Genomic DNA, 21,504 nt, shown 5'->3' with positions numbered 1-21,504 from the left:
TCAAATTTTGGACATTTTTTCACATTGAATTTTCTTTTTTTGCCCCCGGGGGGGTTTGTGTTAAAGAGAAAATGTTGAATGTTGGCTTATGATATCATGAGCCCACATGGCAAGATCAGAATGAGTAAAGCAGAATGAACCCCACTTTGTTGTGTAATCTGTCATATGGACCCATAATGTCACAAGCCAATGAATAATTACATTATTTGGGGCCAAAGTCTTTCTCACAAAATTAATGCGAGAAGTAAATTATGACGAGCAGTCCTCACTACTCAGGGTCCTGTGCAGCCGGTGGGGCACGGGTGGGCATGGGGGGATGGGGTGTGTTGTGGGGAAACCAAAGTAACATTTCGTGGCCTCGGCCTCTTCAGGTTAGGCAGCTTTCGGTTGTCAAAGAAGGGTTGAAGGGCTTAATGTCTTCCTAAGGAAGCATTAGACTGTTCCATTTGTTTACAATCACACCTTCATTTGACGACAACTAATCTAGATCAGTTTGCATGGCAAAGATCAAAAAGAAGAATTCTCATATTGTGATTGCCTTCATTTATTTATTTTTTTTTTATTTTTCCATGGATTCGCCCACTCTTTTAAAATGCAAAGCACACACCATGACTTGTTTTAAATTTTTGGGTAAATCATAAAAATTACACACACGCACGCATATCCAGTTGATCCACCCTGCAGAATTCAAACACTTGCCTACCCTACAGAGGCAATTGCTGAACCAAATAATCTGACGTTTCACCATTACAGGTGGTTCTTACCATGCATGTTTGGATCCTTGAATCCTTCCATAAAAGGGTGGTGGTCTGCCTCTGGCACAGCTTACACTCAAATTGGTTATACTTCCAAGTACAGAACAGAAGATACCATTTATGCAATTTCCAGGAAGAATATAAGCAAACAACAACACATGCAGCTATGCTGCCTTTTAAAATTTATGTAGTTGCTTCTTAAGCTCCCTCATTGCAATAAGCATGACCATGAATGATATGTGAAAGAAAGAGAGAGAGAGAGAGAGAGAGAGAGAGAGAGAGAGAGAGAACAACAGCTAATGCACTGACTAAAACATGGCAGATAGACAACCCCAGTTCAAGAAATAGCCCCTACACTTATAGACAGCCTAGAAAAAGAGAATCCATTATACATTTCGAACTAAGACGAGGAGGAGCCCACCATTGTGCTTACCTTCTTCAGGAGGCCTTTAATCTCACTTTCTAATTTAGCCCTCATTTCTGGGGAGAGATTATCCCCAGACTTCTCCAGCATGGACGTCATCATCTCAAGATTCTGCCTTACAAGGAAAAGGGGAGGCACCTCACCCACTGGAGAGTTCAAACCAGGTGGTTTGGCAGGGTTCGTAATCCCCTCCAATCCAAACCCTGGAGGCAATCGCAGACTCCTATCTGGTTCCAAAGCCCCAGAAGCAGCAGAATGATTATGGAGCCTGTAATTGACAAGGGCTGGTCCAAAGGGGCTGCTCTTTTCTAAACTCCGGAAGGCATTCACTGCATCAGAACTCCTAAAGAAGACAATCTGGGCAGTGCCTGAATCCTTCAAAACTTGTGTTTCAGACTCTTTTAATGCACCAAATATGCAAAATGTTCCCAGCAGAACTTCTTTGGAAGGCATGGGGAATCCTGGGCCAAATGTTAAAAGAAGAGTGGTGCCTAGAGCTTCTCCATTGGCTGCTACTTTATTATAATTACTACTAATTTCTGGAATTCTAGCAACTTTCTTCCCCAGACGCTGCGAAGTGGATTCTCTTCTCTTCCTCCTCCTTTTCAGACCAGCTTTTGTGTCAGGTGACAAAATGTTCATTTCTGGTCCCAAAGGACCAAGTTCTTCACTATTTCCATTTAAATCTGGTATGCCAGTAGTGGGTTTAGTCTTCTGATGCCCTGCTGATGCCTTCTCCTTCCTCTTTCTCTTCTTAGGCTCAGGCTTACCATCAGTTGAGAATGGGCGAAAATTCATCGAATCATTTACCAACGAGCTAGGTTTAGCAGCAATTTCATTAACATTTGGTAGACCAGCGGTAAGTTTAGCATTCAGACATACTGAAGTTGCTTCTTCCTTCCTTTCCTGATTATTCATCACAGGAGTACCTTCCGGTGACCCAATCATGGAGCTCTGTTCAACATGGCTTCCATTCATCTCTGGTATGCCAGCAGCAACCCCACCTTCCAGACATTCTGAAGCACCTTCCTTTGTTTTTCTCTTCTTTGGCACAAGTTTACCTTTCGGTGCAACAAAGCCCATGAATTGCACATCTTCTACCACTGAGCCAGCTATATCACTGTTCCCATTCAAATCAGGTATTCCACCCACATTTGGCTGCAGTTGCTTTGGGGTTGATCCTTCCTTTTTCTTTCTCTTTTGCTCCGATGTTTCACCAAATGCAACGCAGCCCATTCCCTGGAAATCAATAATAAATGAACTATTTGTAGTAATGTTTCCACTTACATCCAAGAGGCCAGTAGCAAATGTAGAATTTGATCCTACTGAATTTTTGCCTTCCTTTTTCTTTTTTGTCAACTCAGGCATAACATTTTGTGAAGGGTGATCCATCCCTTGTTGATTCTTCCCAAACAAGCCTGTTGTGCTAACATTGCCACTCACATATGGTATGCCAATATCAAGTTTTGTCGAAAAAAGTTCTGCAGCAGACTTTTCCTTTCCCTTTCCTGACCAGCCGGGTGTAGAATTATTTGCAACCACGTCTTTTGAATTTTCAGACATTGCCATTGCCTTTTTCTTTCTCTTCTTTCGCTCAGAGCCAGGCTTAGAATTATTTGCAACCACATTTGGCATGCTCACACCAAGTTCTGCCCTTGAATTGTCTGACATTATCATTGCCTTCTTCTTTCTTCTCTTCTTTGGCTCAGCTTTCCTAGGTGATGAAGGATGCTGAATTTCCAGGAGATTGATTCCCACAGAGCTAGGTATAGAATTATTTGCAACCGCACCTAGCATGCTCACACTTGCCTTCGAATTTTCTGAAGTTGCAATTGCCTTCTTCTTTCTCTTCTTTGGTTCAGATTTACTAGCTGGTGAAGGACGCTGACTCTCCTGCAGATTTATTCCCCCAGATCCAGGTTTAGGATTATTTGCAACTGCACTTGGGATGCTCAGAGCAAGTTCTACCTTCGAATTTTGCAACATTGCCAGTGCCTTTTTCTTTCGCTTCTTTGGCTCAGATTTACTAGCAGCTGAAGGATGCTGAATCTCCTGTAGATTTACTCCCACAGAGCGAGGTTCAGAAGCTAAAGCCTCTGTCTGACCAAATTTATGCTTGCCATACATCACATAGTACAAACTATCACCGTACAAGGAACTTCTGAATCTGGAAAAGAATCTCTCAATTGAATCAAAGTGCCTATTTTCACTTGGATAAAGACAGTCTAGAGCAGCAAAATGCAGTTCGCGGAGCAGCTCAGCTGAAGATGCATTGGCTTCCTCTTGATCATCAAATGTAGTAAGGAATCTCTGCCACCATTTTTTCTTCTTCATACCACTATACTTAGCAATTGGAGGGGACTCGCTATCCTGACCAGCAGCGGAGTTAATGTCCGACCCCTCTTGAGCAGCTTTAGGGTCTTCAGTTTCAGAATCTTTTGAATTTTTACGCCCAAAGCTTATATTTATGTATGGGGGTGACAAATACTTGCTCTTCTTTCGTTCCCTTGATTCAAAGCCCTTCTCAATTTTCCCCTCAGCCCCATCATCACCATCTCCTAAACTGGAAACCTTGCTCTCTTTTGTTGTTGGAAATATAGAAATGTCGGCGTCCTCCTTAGATGAAGAAGTCAATTTACATCCACCAAGCCCTTCAGCTATATTGCTGCCATGTCCAACTTTGAAATCCTTAAACCTCTTTTTCTTCCTGAAATTTAATGGCATTTTGCTGGAGATAGTTTCTTCTTCAGCAACACCAACTCTGAAAGCTGAAGGCTTGAACAGGTTTTTTCTATGTTTCCTCTTCAATACAACATCCCGTGAAACCCCAGACCGTTCCTGTGATGGTACTCTGCGACTTTTTACATGCCCAGTGCGTGCTGGAGTACACAGCGAGCTCTCTTTAGCTTCCAATGCAATTCGGGATCCAATCTGATCTTCCATATTGCCTTTCTCTAATAACTTATCTCGGAAACGGTTCTCAGCATCAGCTGTTCCCCGGAGTAGATGTATAGGCAATTGGCTATGCCCTTGGGCAGAATAAAAAGCTGATAGATGACTCTGAACGACAGATAACTCAAGCATTGTAGGCATAGAAACAGCCTGCGCAAAGAATTTCAGACGCACAAGAAAATTTGCAGGTTCAAACTGAGTAACAAAAAGTTCCCCATGTTTCCGTTCTGGTGCAGAAATTGCTCCCTTAATTTCGGCAGTACCAGCCAGCTCACCAGCATGAGCAGCCTGACTTCCCTTCAATATACAAGCACAAGTCATCTCCACTTTCACACGCCTACCAATCTCATTCACAGCCTTCTCTACCGCTGCAACAAAATTTTTAGAATTGCTTTGCTTTGACAACTGGATGAAGTCCTCATTAAAAGGCTTCAGCTGAAATGGGCGGCTCCAAGCAAAATTGCCATTCCCAAAGTATCCAACTAGGAATCGGTCCTTGTCGGGATGGACCACAGAATATTTTGGCGCATTTAAGGGATCATAAATCTTTGCTGGCCACCATGAGTCAGTTTTGGTCTTAATCCATACAATATCTCCCACAGAAAACTTGCATTCTTGATTACCAGGGACCTCTTCCATCTCTTCCTTTCCACATTCTTTTGCCTCATTCTCTTCTGCCATTAACCCTAAACACTTTGCTTCATCATTTGGGACAAGTCCAGCTGGAGGGCCATAAACTTCCACAACCAGTGAAATGCCATCTCCGAAGACTTCTAGTTTCTGAGCTGAATCAACCAGTTTCAGTGAAGATGCATCATCCTCTTCCCTTCCCACTTCTATCCCAGCATTCTCTACTCCAATTTCCTTGTTCCCACTGGGGATCAATCCGCCTTTTGGCACCAACATTTCTCTATCCACGCAATTCTTACCATCTTCATGGGCTGTCACAGCTTCAACAGCACAACCGTTCTGGTTCTCCCAAACCCCAAAGCAGTCATCCCCCTTCCCAACCGAAGAATTAACTCCATTGCCCAAACCATCTCCTCCAACACCTGCCATTCTTCTCTCAACTTCCACATGAGTTGCAGCTGCTACTTTGCTGACCACCCTTTTACCATCGTCCCCACCCGAAACCTCTGAATCTGACACTAACCCATCACGCTTCTCCATCAAACCAAACGACCCAGAAGTCCCAAAATCCTGTTCTAGGCTTTCATCACTTTCTGCTCCACCCGCTTCAGATACCACAGAATCCTCGGCTAGGGTTTCTGAGGTTTTGGGGTTCTGTCAAAAATCTTCAAAAGCTGTCTTTTTTCCCAATTTCTTAAAATCCCACATCAACTTCATGGCTGATCCAAAAAACAAAAAGGGAAAAAAAAGGAAAAAAAAATAATCAATACCTTAAAACTTATGCTATTTACATACAAAAACAAAAACCCATTTGAAAATCAACAATTTCCCAAAATAAACACCAACATTTTAGTAACAGATATAAAGATTCGCTAACCCAAAAAACACAAAGAGAGAGTAGAAAAATACTCGGACAGCAAATCGATGTCTTCTGCATGTCAACAGAGTGGGGGAAATACAACGATCCAAGTCTCCATAGTTCAAAAATCACTAGAAGATTGGGGAAATGACAGTCACAAACAGAGAGAGTTGAACATGAACATGAACATGAGCATGAACATGAAAATGGAGACGATGATTGCAGCGGGGCAGAAGTTAAGGAAAGAGAGGAAAAAAGTGTGAACAGCTGGGGAATTGAAGTGGTGCGACACTATCTAGGCGTAACGCAAGGAAAGCATCTGTGTTGCAGAGGCTAATGGGAATGGGTGTGCAGTAGGGGAGGTGTCCGTACTTTAAGGTGCCTCAGCCTAACTTGATGGGATGGTTCCAAAAGCATCTACTGCATTTCATCATTGACCCTCACTCGCCTCCCTGTATTTTTTCCTTTCCTAACCCAAAAAATAAAAATAAAAATCATTGACTAGGTAAACTCGTGCGACGTAGAATAATTATTAAATGTTAAAAAATAATTTATAAAGTTGATTGATTAATATAGCATATATTGAGGAGAAAATTCAGAAAAGTGCTAAAAAAATAAAAAAGTTGTTTCGTAATGGATGATATAAAATGATAAATTAAAATATTATATAATTTGTTTGGCTGACAACGAAGTTTGATCCTCTTTAAATAAAAAATATCATAGTGTTGCAAATTTTGTAATTTTGTTTTGAGTTTATAAAATTGAATTTGTTTTTTTAATATTATATTTTTCAACTTCATCTTTACTCGAAATAATTATTGACTAAAAATAATTATTAAGCAAAGTAGATAATTTTTTTCTTTTTTGAATAAAGTGTGAATACATATGTATATAATCATTTTATAAGTGCGGAACTTTTGTGACTAATTAATTGCTTTAAACGACAATCGTTTAATATTTTATGAATGATAGAAAAAACATATTTTTTTAGAAACAATAAAGCAACCATTTTTATATAAATTTTAAAATATTTTTTTAGATCACATCGCATTTTGTCTGGAGTGAAAATTTTCTTAGTATAATATAATCAAAATATTATATGGGAAAATAATTTAATCTTATTGCGTAAAATCATTTCGTTGTATATCATGCCTTGAATGGATTTTGTTTACACAAAATACAATCATGTTGCCCTTTTTAGGGTTCTTAGAAATTATGCATGATTGGACTTTGTTAAAAATAAGTTAGTACTAACAAAGTAATTTTGATTTTTTTAATTGCCTACCATATAAAGATTTACGAATAATCATAACAACTCTATGTTTGGCAACTTGGAGTTCAAACCTCTTATTCAAATTCGGGTCAATGCAAAATTATACAAAATTTTGTCGAAGATCTTGCAAATCTAAATCTAAAACTTGAACTCTAGGTTCCAAATATAATTTAAATACTTGCTCACACTATATTTGCCAATAAGAAATTCACACTGAATTGTACCCTTTTAGTTTTGTATATACTTAACATCGCACTCTTGCCTTATTTAAACAGTACTTCCTTCTAAGTAGATGCTAAATCACGAACGCTTCCAAATGGCTTTAAAATACCATTTAAATACGTACACACCACAACCGAACATATTTGTTATAAATTCATAAATACTAATTATCAATAATTAATAGGGCAAATAAGTATTAACCTTTTTACCATATCATATTACTTAGACTCACCAGGTCGGGTAAATAATAATTTGGTGGAGACTAATATTAATACTCTTAAATTCAGATGATTTAAATTGAGGCTGTGCTGTTTTTTTTTTTGTTTTTTTTTTTTTCCTCTTTGACATTGAGAAGGCGTTTGATTTTAGTAGTTGCTTTTTGGGATATGACTATGTGACAATTTAGTAATGCAAGACTTTCTTTTTGGATAGGCAAGGCTAAATAGTGAGCTAGGTCACAGGTTGTACACAGGTCACAGGCTTTCAAAACTTGGTGCTGCAAGTCATCGGACTCCACTGACCTCGTTTTCAGTGCTCCCCTTTCTCCTTCACAATCATAAATAAATACGCGTATATACACAAACACAATACGTTAGTATCTTCAAAAGCATACAAATTTGAAAATAGTAAAACTACACTACAACAAGAGAAAGGTGACATAGTGTGGACTCCACCTGTGCTGTCTTCTTATTTTTTGCAATCACGTGAATCTATAAAGTTTGATGTACAAACAAACCTCCTAAAACATAGAGACGAGTGGGCATGTATAGATTATCATTCTTAAGAGTATAAATTAAAAATTATAAATCAACAGCCCATTTGATTAATATGTATAAAACTGAAATAAATTAAATACTTAAATGAAAAATGTCCCTTTTTTGTCTTCAAAAAAAATAAATATTAAAAAAAGACGGATAAAGAAATAAAATTGTAAAATAGTACATTAAAATACTATAATAAAAATAAAAATTATTTTAATTATTTTATTTTATTGTTATACTTTGAAAATTTAGTTTACAGTAAAATTTTTATTGAACACTACAATTGAAAATTAGTAAAAATATTTTGTGATTGGCTTTATTTTTATTTTTATTTTTTAAATTTATGTATATTTTTATTTCAATTATATTTAAATTCATATGGTAATTTTATTTTTATTTTGATTTGAAAGTTTATAAAATGAATGATTTAATTCAAAAGAACTATTTTTGGATATTAGAATTTCAGACAACGGGTTTTAAGAACAACTAAAAACCATAAAATCTTGTTTTAAATTTTTTTGAAACTAGTAGAAAACCAAAAATAGAATAAAAAAACTTGCAACACGTACAAATGTGTTTTTATAATCTATTTCTTGTTGTTTGTGGCGTGGCTCTTATACTTTATGGGTTTATAAATAAAGAGAAGAAAAACATCTAGATGTGTTATTGGTGCAGAGCAGCAGCAAGGACTCGTCGACGAGTGCCATGTCCTCATCGACTAGTAGATCCCAAGAGCAAGAAAAACTCAAAGTTTTTGAGATACCGAGCGCAGATTTAAAAGATCATCGACGAGTGGCTAGACTAGTCGACGAGTGTCCTTCTTTGTCTCGTCGACGAATCCCTTGTTCTCGTCGATGAGTATTTATGGGCATAAGTTTTTTGAATTTGAACATTAGGGTGGTTGGGTAATTGAAGGGAAACCTCCAGGGGACAATTATATATGTCATTCTGAGCGTGTATTGACAGAATGAGTGATCATTTGTGAAGTGTATTGTGTACTTTGTTATTTGTTTAGTGAAATTTTTGTGTCATTGCTTCTATGGATGTAGGCTTTGCCGAACCACGTAAATCCGGTTGTTGTGCTTGATGTAATTGGTATATTCCCAAGAGGGGGGTGAATTTGTGCTGACTTTTTGCGTCTGATCCCAGTTTTGATATTGACAAAGCACATGTTTCTTATATGTATATTTAGTATCTGAACAGATCCATTAATTTAACACACACATAAGGGGAAGTGGAAGTCAAGAGGTATTACAATTTTATCATCATTATGGTGTATTACATAAAGACTGGAGAGCAAAAAGACGAAGACGTTCATTTTTATTTTTATTGCATTTAGTTTATAATTTGTTGGTTTGTAATAATGGTCTATAATATTTGCATGTATATCATGCATAATGGGGTGTATAAGCTCAAAGAGGCCATAAGTATGACCATAGGGACCAATACCCTTAAGCCTAAAAGACATATGCTTGATCATATACGGTTGTTAAAGTATAGAGACCAAAATAGGACTTAAAAGCACAAATTTAGTAGTCTCGGTCGACGGAACCCTTGGCAGTATAAATACCTCGGTCGACCGAATAGGTCGGAAGTCAATATGTTGACTTCAATCGGTCGATCATACTGAATTGAATGCACTGTCCTCGGTCAACTGAACCATGAAGTGTTTGACTCCCCAACTACTTGGTCGATCAAACCTTATAGTTCAAATTAGTCTTGGTCGACCGAACCTAGATGAGTAGCCGACCAAACTTTGCGTTGGTCGACTGAACCCATGAAGAGTTTAGAATCGCCCTGAGATGATTGAACAAACTTGTAGTTGAAATTTGCCTTGGTCGACCGAACCTTGTCCTTGGTCGATCGAACATCTCGAGTTAGCCAATTTTTACCGAGGTTAAGTAGGGGTTAATTTTTATTAAACTTAATCAAACTTTTCCAAAATCCCCAATATGTTCCCAACGGTCATAATTTCCTGAAAAACTATAAATACTCATTCATTTGCTTTGATTAACAACTTTGATTAACAAATTTTTCTCTCAAATTATTTTCTTAATGAAAGTTTCCCCACTTATATTTTTATTGCAAAATCATTGTTGGGGTAAAATTTTATACTCTCCAAACTCTCTTTATTATTCCTTAGAAAATCTTTTGAAAGAGAGCATATATTTTTGTTTGGGCATTTCTTTTTAGAGCACTCACTCTCACACATACTTTATTTTCTTAAAATCATTTTTGAGAGTAGCCTTAAGATTTCCCCCGATTATCTTCACATTCTTGGGAAAAATTATTTAGTGCACAAATATTTTTAACCTTTAGTCCTAACTTCTCCAAATATTTGTTATTGCAAAAATATTTATTAGAGAACATATTTATCAAGTATATATTCTCATATATATATATATATATATATATATATTATTTGTGCAAAATTTATTTGAACACAAAAACTCTAGGTTTTGCTATATTTTTATTGAAATATATTTTTGGGAGAAAATTTTATTGGGATCATATATTTGAGTATTTTATCATACACATCATTTCTCAAAGAAAGAAAATATTGCTTTGAGAAAACACTCTTTCTCTATTGAGCTTATATTATATTATAAGAGAGTGCATGTATTTGAGTTTTTAATGTGTACATCCATGTTTGTATTTAGAAACGTTTTAATATGTACAAAAATATTTTTATGTACCGGTTGGGTTCAGCCCGTAAATTGAACTTGAGAGTCTCAGTCCCATAAATGAGACTGATTTGGTTCAACCAGGAAAATTGAACTAGGGTATCTCTGCCCCTTAAGGAAGACCAGTTGAGCTCAACCTGGTAATTGAGCTGAAGTTTATCTAACCTCGTAAAGAGAGGTTGTAACGGCTTCTACTCTGCCTATTTAAGTGAGCAAGGATAGTATAATCCTTGGGGGGTATGCCCAAACTGGGGATGTAGACTGGTTTGACCGAACCTCAATAACAAATATCGTGTGTTCATCTCTCTATCTTATTAAATTCCTACACTTTAAATACCGCATATGTATGAATGCTTATTTAATGTCATAATTATTTGCATACACATTTGATTTAAATAAGATATAATACGCACACGTATGTTTGTTTTCATTGTTAAAATTATTTTACATACACGAGTGTACATTGAATGAGATATGATTTGTGGTGAATCAATGAAATGTTTAAATTAGCCAAAAAGCTTTAAAACCCAATTCACCCCCCTCTCTTGAGATCACACCAATTCCAACAATTGGTATTAGAGTCCAGTTGCAGTAAGCTTAACCGTTATTTGCGTAAAGATTTCAATGACTCATTTTTTGGTGTATCCAAGTTTTGAGGGTCAACTCCTTGCAAATCCTCCACTGTTTTTATTGTATAGATTTTACCGCTTGGATATTGAAAATGTTGTTGTAAAATCAGTTGATTGGAGGTTTTGGAAAGGGTTTGGTGCAGGAAATCATATCCTATTGAAAAATGATTTTAAAATGTAAAGTTTTCCAAACCTAAAAATGATTTGAAAAAGCATGACATCGTTTTAATGCACATCATTCGAGTTTCATGCATATATACTTTGCCTTAGCTACTAATGTTCTTGAAAAGTTCATGTCTTGTAGTAGTACTAAGGAATATTTGGGAATCATAAGATTTTTGGAAAAATCCGAGAGAGGAGTACACCACTCCGAGCCTAAATGATTAAGAAGGAGCTAAAATGAAAAGGTATATCTTTTCTCCTTCTACTTTGTTGAATGTTCTATGAAATGATTCATATGATATATATTATGATAAATCTTTTTATATGGATCATATTGTTATTACATGATATCTTATGACGAGCGTGAAAAGAAATTTTATTTATATTCAATTTTTATTTGGTTGTTATATAGGGGGTGGTGATTATCAAATGCTTGAATAGTGTTTTGCACTTAAAATTCATAACTTTAAGATACACTATTGCTTTAATGAAAATCCTAAGAAAATCTAGTCAATACGTGTGTCTTAGTGATTATTTCCAATCTAAACTTAATATATATATATATATATATATATATATATATATATATATATACACACACGCACACATATGATTATGATTGGTTAATTTATGATAATATTGGCTATAACATGCTTATATAGAACTATCAATTCTTAAATTAAATCTCATAAGCATGTTTAAATAAATCTCATTCAAATGGACAATATTTTTTGAGAAATAATGCTATATATATGCTTAAGTATAAATACTTTAAATATAACATATTTTTGTCCATCATATAATTTTGAGTCTTAGGAAATTAATCTTATGGTATGTCGTGTATAATCCTAAACTCATCATTGAACTTAAAAGATTTAAACATTTTCAAATGCATCTGTAGCTCATCCCTTGTTAGATATTATAGATTAGAGCTAAGCATAAAATGATGAAAATTAAGAGCATAAGTTAATAATACTTAGGCTATTTAATTGAGGGGAAGCTCTTTAAAATTCATCTTATGAACATTTTTAGTGCTTATACTTTTTGAATGATCTTTATAAGCTGAATGCTACTATCCATTGATTGATAAATGCTGAATTGTTAGATGGATAGTTTAATAATTGAATTAAAATGAATTGTATGATATTTTGAATTGGAACGCCAACTGCTAATCACTATCCATAAATTGTGAAATGTTTAAGATTTCTTGATGGATAGTTAATCATAATCATTGCTCTGAATGCTCACAATCCATCCTTTGCTCAATGATTAATTATATTTGATGGATGATTTATGTTTGCATATTTTGTTATTTGAGTTGAATGTTTATTGTCCATTCTTCGCTTAGATGACAATTTCTTTTAATGGACAAATATTTTTGTCTGCTTTACTAATGTGCATGCTTGTACTGAATGCCTCTTGCATGACTGATGCAGGGATGTGAATTGCATGCTGGTAGATATTATAGGTTCTCGCATGCTCAATCTGAATTGTATCTGCATGATGCAGATTATTTTAAACTGCTTGCTTGAATCTATCAAGTTTCGGGTACATGGTTAAAATGAGAAAAATGTTCAATTTATAAACGACATGCTGCCGAAATTTTAGTAGAACTTTTCCCAAGAACAAAACCATGTATTAAGATAACAATCAATTACATACTACAATATTTTGAAAGAATGAATGAACCATAGAAGAATATTAATTTTTCATCCTTAGTAGAAGATGCATGCACATGATCATATAGGGAAGACTGCACTGGTCACACGGTAAAATGCTTTAATTGATAACTAGTGTAGTTGCATTAAAAGGGGTGTTTATACTGTCTGGTATACTTAACGAATTTAATTATTGATTAGTATAAGCAACACATTTCCCTTCCTAAGATACACAGTAATTGAATAGGTTATTACATGTAAAATCCAAACCGCTATATATTTTGAAGACATGTACACATCTTTTTTGTGTCTTAGGATGAATTTAGTTCATGGACACCATTTGGTCTAAATATTTGGGTTATGTACTCTCACTCGGGACCTAAATGGTAAAGCACCATCCTTGAAATTACATGTCACATGTTTTGATGATAGTCCATAAACTAGGGCAATTGCATGACTTAGGGGGAGTTGTCGTATTGCATACACTCATTGCGTATTTTAAGTTTTGTCATCTTTTTTAACCCCTATTATATTACTTTTGAGTTTAGCATTGATTGGCTATCGTGTATTAAAACGAAATGCAATATGTCATACTTATGTGCTAAATGCTTATTATTTGCTGCATACTGAAATCCTTTGATAGGATGAATATATAAGGAATGGTTTTAAATGACTATCATCCTTAAACTTAATGCAAGTATGTATGCATACAAATATACGGGGGGAGTTTAAGCCTCACTTTTAGGGAAAATGAATAAAAGCTTAATGCCTATAATCTTCTGTATGTTAAGTTTTGTTATGAAGGATGAACATATGTTGAGTGTGCCTAAACGAAATTCATCATTGTTCTTAAATGCACTTATGTGTGTTTGAGACTATACCAGGGAGCATAAGCCCCATCCTTGAGAGAAGGATTAGAAGCACCTAACCCATGGACTCACATTTTCATTGTTACTACTTTTTTAGTCCGAAATTTTTACCCTGAACATCATATCATGTCTTTTTATCTTTGATATGAATTGTTCCTAGTATGCATGAACACTGCACATGATTTAAATGTTAGACTTATGGTGCATGAGTGTTCTAGGAATAGTTTTACTGGCGAAATACAATTTTTTTTAAAACTTATATCCAATAAAATTCGTTTTAGAATGAAAATAGCATTTATACTATTTAATCTCTAAATGAATTTTCACAATTAATATCAGTATAAGTAATTAATAGTTTTTAAGAACATATTCAAATTGATAAGGGAAGCATCTGAAAATGATTTTCTATCTTGTTATGCTCACTAACAGTTTTGGCTTAGATCTGCTTTGAAATTTTATGTGGCTTATGTACTTTAAAGTATAATGATTTTATTGAAAATCTAAGATTGAGTCATGTTGTCTAACCATAGGTGTCTTAGGTTTTGCCATATGATCTAGGATCAAATTGTCTATACTATTTTAGGATCTATATGGTTTGTTTTTCTGGTTATCTATTGAAGTATTTTGTGCTTAAATGCAAAACCAAAAAAATATTTGCTTACTTTATTTAAAGTTTCTTTTTCAACAAGCGTCGCCCCTTGTCTTTATCAAAAATCATAAGGGGATATATATTTATATACATTTTTAAAAGTAAGAATTGAACTTATATTAAATATACCTTGTTTCTTACTTGTGTGCTTAAATGCTTTCATGACTTGTGTTTTTATGTATTGAAATTTTGTGTCATGAAATTTTAATTTTTTAAAGGGTGTTGCATAACTGGTTCATGGAATATACATGAAATGCATGTGAGCTAGTTAGATCATTTTGATGCTCAAACCTATTTTTTCATATGCCGTATGTTTTAAATTCAAATTTTCTGTGGGTCTTATGAAATGCTTGAATTGCAATGGTTTGTGTATATTTTTTATCTGACATTGTTCATTATGTCATCTTTTTATCTTAAATGACCAGTTAAATTTTTTTGTATGCTTAATGGTCATATCTTTCAAATCAATTCAATTTTTTTTTTCTATGCCCAAATCCTATGCCAAAAAGAGGAAGAGTTTTTCTTAGAAAAAAAAAATTCAAAAAGGGAGAATTCTCTTAAGCTAAATTTGTTTTAAATAATCAAAATATTTTCTACTTAACTTAACCCTTTTTGCTAATGCCAAAAAGGGGAAAATGTTTATGAGCAAAATGATAATGACCAAAAAGGAAATTTCTTTTAAGGGCAAAAACATAGGGGCAAATATATGAGCATGGCTTTAATGCAAAACTTAATTACATATGTTTTGAAATGTCTTCTTTTTTTAATATGCTTGCATTATATTGTTTACATTCTTAAATTATGCATATTCTTAGGGGGAGCCTTTTCAAGTTGTACCCATTCTGCTCTGGTGCGTTTGTCATCATCAAAATATTGACTTTTTGAATCTGATCTTTGTTTTGATGCTGACAAAACACATGTTTCTTATGTGTGTATTTAGCATGTGAACAGGTCCATTAATTTAACACACACATAAGGGGAAATGGAAGTTAGGAGGAACTTCAAGCTTATCATCATTCTGGCGTATTCCATGAAGACTAAAGAGCAAAAATACGAAGACATTCATTTTTATTTATATTGCATTTAGTTTATAATTTGTTGGTCTGTAATAATGATCTGTAATATTTGCATGCATATCATGCATGATGGGGTGTGTAAGCTGAAAGGGGCCATAGTATAACCATAGGGACCAATATCTTTAAGCTTAAAATATATATGCTTGATCATATAAGGTTGTTAAAGCATAGAGACCAAAACAGGACTTAAAAGCACAAATTTAGTGGTCTCGGTCAACGGAACCCTTGGCAGTATAAATGACTCAGTTGACCGAAGAAGTTAGAAGTCAACATGTTGACTTCGCTTGGTCAACCATACTAAATTGAACGCACTGTCCTCGGTCGACCGAACCATAAAGTGTCTGACTCCTCAACTACTTGGTCGACCAAACCTTGTAGTTCAAATTAGTCTTGGTCGACCGAACTTAGATGAGTAGCCAACCAAACTTTGCGTTGGTCAACCAAACCCATGAAGGGTTTAGAATCACCTTGAGATGGTCGACCAAACCTATAGCTGAAATTTGCCTTGGTCAACTGAACTTATTAAAGTGGTTGACCAAACCTTATCCTTGGTCGACCGAACCTCTCGGGTTGGCCAATTTTTACCAAGGTTAAATAGGGGTTAATTTTTATTAAACTTAATTAAACTTTTCCAAAATTCCCAATATATTCCCAGCGGTTATAATTTCTTGAAAAACTATAAATACCCTTCATTTGCTTTGATTAACAACTTTGATGAACTAATTTTTCTCTCAAATTTATTTCTTAATGAAAGTTCCCCCACTTATATTTTTATTGTAAAATCATTGTTGGGGTAAAATTTTATACTCTCCAAATTCTCTTTATTATTCCTTAGAAAATCTTTTGAAAGAGGGCATATATTTTTGTTTGGGCATTTCTTTTTATAGCATTCACTCTCACACATACTTTATTTTCTTAAAATCATTTTTGAGAGTAGCCTTAAGATTTCCCCTAATTATCTTCACATTCTTGGGAGAAATTATTTAGTGCACAAATATTTTTGAGCTTTAGTCCTAACTTCTCCAAATATTTGTCATTGCAAAAATCTTTATTGGAGAACATATTTATCACGTATATATTCTCATATATTGTTAGCTTTGATGTATTCCTAAGAGGGGGGGTGAATTGGGTATTTAAAATTTTGTCTTAGGTTCAACTATTCCAACAATCAGTATTACACAAACTTAGGGTCTTTCTATGCAATCCCAAATGCGCAGATAGATATAATATGCGGAAATTTAAATCATGTGCATCATTCACCAACTATTAAAGAATAACATACAAGTGCAGTAAATAAATTGCAAAAAAATAAAGTGCACACATGATATGTTATCAGGGTTTAACCAATGCTACCTACGTTCGCCTTGGCTCACCAGCACAAAGATTCCACTACGGCTCACTTAATGGGTGGAGCGGTACCGTCTACAATCAGATCAATTAGCGGGGCTGACCTCAACCTAACCACACCTTACCAGGATGGTGCACCTAGCTTTTCTAATCGGGTTTAAACCAATCTAAAACTATTCAACAAGGCTAGTCTCCCTTTTCAGGCCCATGCCTAGAATACAACAAATATAAAAATTTACGTACACGAAAAATGCTTCTTACACTAATCAAGTATATACTATAATACGCATAGTATATAATAAATCAACCACACATCAACAGTGTAAGAAATTGTAAGCTCAATGATGTGATTTTATGCAAGTAATACTCAGCAATGTATAATCTCAAATATGCTCAAGAGTGTTCTAACAAGCTAATCTTTGAAACAAGATATAACAAATTTCAATAATATATTAGGGTTTCAAATATGCTAGCAACAATATTCAAACTAACTCAAAAATATTTTCCTCAATGAAATAAGTACAAGAATTGTTTGAAAAATGTAGTTTGTAAAATACTTTACACACAAAAATTATAGCTATAGGAATCTTGCAATAACAATGCTAAGATCCTTAAACTAATAATTTTTTCCTAACATTAGATTTATCTAATTAAATATGTGGGATAACTCTTGCTTAACTCTCCAAAATCAATAACAACTAATAAGAAAAATAATGAGAGTATTAAGCAACCAAAAATGAAGCAATAGTACAATAGAAACTCTCACAATACTAGGATTGATCAAAGGAATGAGTGTATGACAATATTTGAAGTAGTATAGGCAAAATAGGCTTTGAAAATTTAAGAGGATTTTTCACTAATGATTTTACTAATCTAATGCTAATCTTCACAAATGAGGCCCTATATATAAAAGTGGGTCAAATTATGACCGTTAAGGACATGGGGGGAATTATTAATATTTTTTTAAAACCATTAAGAAATATTAATCCTGTTTAACCGTGCTTAACAGCGGTAAAAATAAAACAACCCGAGAGTTTTTGGGTGGCTGAACCATGGTTCGGTCGCCCAAACAGACTCAGTCAAAAAAGTTATTTTTGAAGGTTTAGGTCGCCCAAACAGACTCAACAAAAAAAGTTATTTTTGAAGGTTCAGGTGCTCGATTCAAGGTTCGGTTGGCTAAACCGAGGCAATTTCCAAAAGGTCTACAATTTGGTCGCCTGGTCTAGAGTTCGGTTAACCAAACTCATGTGTTTAGTCGCTTGAGGCCATTTTGAACGTGAAGTTTGGGCTGCTGAGTTGGTGGGAAAGGTCAGAGTTATGGTTCGGCGCCCGTGGACAATGCATTCAAAATGGTTTGGTCGTCCGAAACCAAAGTTAACATTTTGACTCATCTAAGGTTCGATCGCTCGAGGTGTTTTGAACACCCAGGGTTCGGTCGTCCAAAACCTCACATTTTTGCCCTTAATGTCCTTTTTCCCCTTCAATTAATTTCCTGATATTATAAGTGATTTTGGGGACATCTTATGTGCTTGTGCTAGGACCTAAGGTCTTTCTAGGGTCATTTTGAAATGGTCCTAAAAATTCGGTGTCGGTCGACCTAAGGTCTTTCTAAGGTCTTGAGTTTATAATTACCTACATACATAACATGTAGAGATTATTATAGACCTTTTCCTATATTTACTATTATAGACCTGAATTGAGCAATAATATAAATTACAACAAAAGAGTATCTTCAGGGTCTTTAGAATTTACTTCATGTGCCATCAATTGATCTGCTAATATAAACCTGCACACAAACTAGATAGCCATCAAATACTTGAGTATTTGTCCTTATCAAAACCGAATATGACCTATGAGGTCAACATATATATATTATTCCTATATTTTTTTTTGAAATATATTTTTGGGAGAAAATTTTATTAAAGTCATATCTTTGAGTATTTTATCATACACATTATTTCTCAAAGAATGAAAATATTGTTTTGAGAAAACACCCTTTCTCTACTGAGCTTATATCATATCATAAGAGAGTGCATGTATTTGAGCTTTCAATGTGTATATCCATGCTTGTATTTAGAAGCGTTTTAATATGTACAAAAATATTTTCATGTACCAGTTGGGTTCAACCCGTAAATTGAACTGGGGAGTCTCAATCCCATAAGTGAGACCAGTTCGGTTCAATCCGGAAATTGAACTGGGGTGTCTCCACCCCTTAAGGGAGACCAGTTGGGCTCAGCTTGGAAATTGAGTTAGGGTTTACCTCGCCCCGTAAGGAGAGGTTGTAACGGTTTTTGCTCTGCCTATTTAAGTGAGTAGGGATAGTGAAATCCTTGGGGGGTATACCCAAGGCAGGGACGTAGGCTGGTTTGGCCGAACCTCGATAACTAATATCATATGTTTATCTCTTTATCTTATTAAATTTTTGCCCTTTAAATACTGCATGTGTATGAATGTTTATCTAATGTCATAATTATTTGCATATACACATTTGATTTAAATAAGATATACTACACATGTGTATGTTTGTTTTCATTGTTAAAATTATTTTACATACACACGTGTATATTGAATGGGATATGATTTGTGGTGAATCAGCGAAATATTTAAATTAGCCAAAAAATTTTAAAACCCAATTCACCCCCCTTTTGGGATCACACTAATTCCAACAATTGGGTATTTAAACTTTTTTTTCCTACGTTCAATTTAAATCACAATTCAGTAATACTCAACCTAGGGTCTTTCTATGCAATCCCAAAACTCAACAATATAAAAAGCATGTATGTAAAATAATCAAGATAATAAATATACATACATACATGTAGAGAAATTAACGTGCAGAAATACAAAATGTAGACACAGAAAATGTTATCAGGGTTCGGCCAAATTTGCCTACGTCCCTGCCTCAAGCTTACAAGCAAGAGGATTCCACTAATGTTCACTTAATGGGTGGAGCGACACCGATTACAAACCTCCTCTCCTTATTGGGTGAGGAATACCCTAGGTCAGATTACAGAACTAACCCCAACCTTTACAACACCTTACAGGACGGTGCACCTAGTTCTCCTAATCGGGTATAAATTAGTTTGGGACTTTCTTAACCTGGTCTAAATCTATTTAGTGCTCTCCTAACCAGGTTTGAGTCAATTCGATGCATGTTACAAGCCAGTGCAATCCTCCTCCAACCACATGTTAGGAAAAAAACAATGATGAAAATTTTTGTACAAATAACATGCTTTTACACTAAGCAGATGTGTACAATTTAAAGTACTATAATGCACTCACGCAAAATATGAATTTAAGCTCAAGTGAGTTTGTGTGATTTTCTCTAAAAAATATTTTCTAATTAAAACTCAAGAGTGTGAAAAATAATTTTCTCAAAAATATGAGAAACCTTTCAAGCAAAGATATCATATATAAAAATATGCTCATGGTTCTCCTTTCAATATCTCAAGGATTTTCTCAAAATGATTTTTCAAATAATGTTCAAGGGAAGCTAATGTTTTGGCTTCAAAATATTTTTGCAAGCAAATAAAAATGAACTTGTGAATCTTGATATGGATGTCCAAGATTCACAAGCAATAAAAAAGATTTCTCCACAAATAAATTTACCAAAGGATATACGTGGAGAAATACTAAGCTAACTCTCACAAAATGATTTTCAAAAGGAAATATGAGTGAGAGTGAATGCTTTTAACAAAATATGCCCAAAATAAAGATTCTTTCAACAAACCCTTAAAACAATTGACTTGCTAGCAAGGGAGTGAGAGAACAAACAAATGCTCTCTTAAAAAAGATTTTCAAAAAAGAGTATAAGAGAGTATATAAATTAAGAACAAAATTTTTTTGGGAGAAATTAAATCAAAGCATTTGTGTTAAATTGAGTAATGAGAGAATATTTATAGACTCTAAGAAAATTATGACTGTTAGGGATACAGTGGGAATTTTTGAAGTTGTTTAATTAAATTTTAAACATGATTAATATTGAAAAATTCCCGATATCCAAAAGGTTCTGTCGACCGGTGCTGGTGTCAGTCAGCTGGACACCCACAACAATTTTGAATTTCAAATAGGGTTTTGTTGGCAGTGGAAGATGCCGGTCGGCCGAGCCAAGGGCGATTCGGAACCTTCATGGGTTCAGTCGACTGGGCCTACGGCCGGTCTGCTGGTTCTTCATGGTCGGTCGGTTGAGGGTTTTTGAACTAATGAGGTCGGTCGGCTGAGGCATGCACATTAGGTCAAAAATCAAAGACCGGTTAACCGAGTAAGTTAAGGCATTTAAGGGTCGATCGGCCCAGGCTTTAAAATGCAATGTCGGTCGACTGAAGTCTTTGTAAAATTAATTTTGGCCTTATTTTTGTCCCTAAATAATTTTTTTGAAAAATTGTTGGTCCCCTATGATCAGTTTATAGTCATTTTGAGCTTATATCCATATCATACATGATATACATTATTACAACCCAAACAAAATGCAAATAAAATTAAAAACATATGTTTTCTCTTCTTTGCTCTTTGAATGTCCATGGAATTCGCCATAATGTGGTAGTCTTTAGGTCC

At 34.8% G+C, this 21,504-nt stretch overlaps 1 protein-coding gene across 1 annotated transcript; it reads right to left on the bottom strand.

Moving 5' to 3' along the window:
- Positions 1-1,038: 1,038 nt before the first annotated feature.
- Positions 1,039-6,053, bottom strand: LOC131146273 (uncharacterized). The gene is made up of 2 exons (XM_058095749.1): positions 5,671-6,053; positions 1,039-5,480 (listed from the first exon to the last, which is right to left on the bottom strand). Exon 2 carries the CDS (start codon positions 5,299-5,301, stop codon positions 1,156-1,158), a length of 4,146 nt encoding a protein of 1,381 aa, XP_057951732.1. The 5' UTR covers positions 5,302-5,480; positions 5,671-6,053; the 3' UTR covers positions 1,039-1,155.
- Between the last annotated feature and the right edge of the window lie 15,451 nt (positions 6,054-21,504).

The sequence above is a fragment of the Malania oleifera genome, chromosome 13, assembly GCF_029873635.1.
Source record: "Malania oleifera isolate guangnan ecotype guangnan chromosome 13, ASM2987363v1, whole genome shotgun sequence".
Classification (NCBI taxonomy): Eukaryota; Viridiplantae; Streptophyta; class Magnoliopsida; order Santalales; family Ximeniaceae; genus Malania; species Malania oleifera.
The sequence above is the reverse complement of the archived record's forward strand: the minus strand, read 5'-3'. Positions and strand labels throughout refer to the sequence as shown.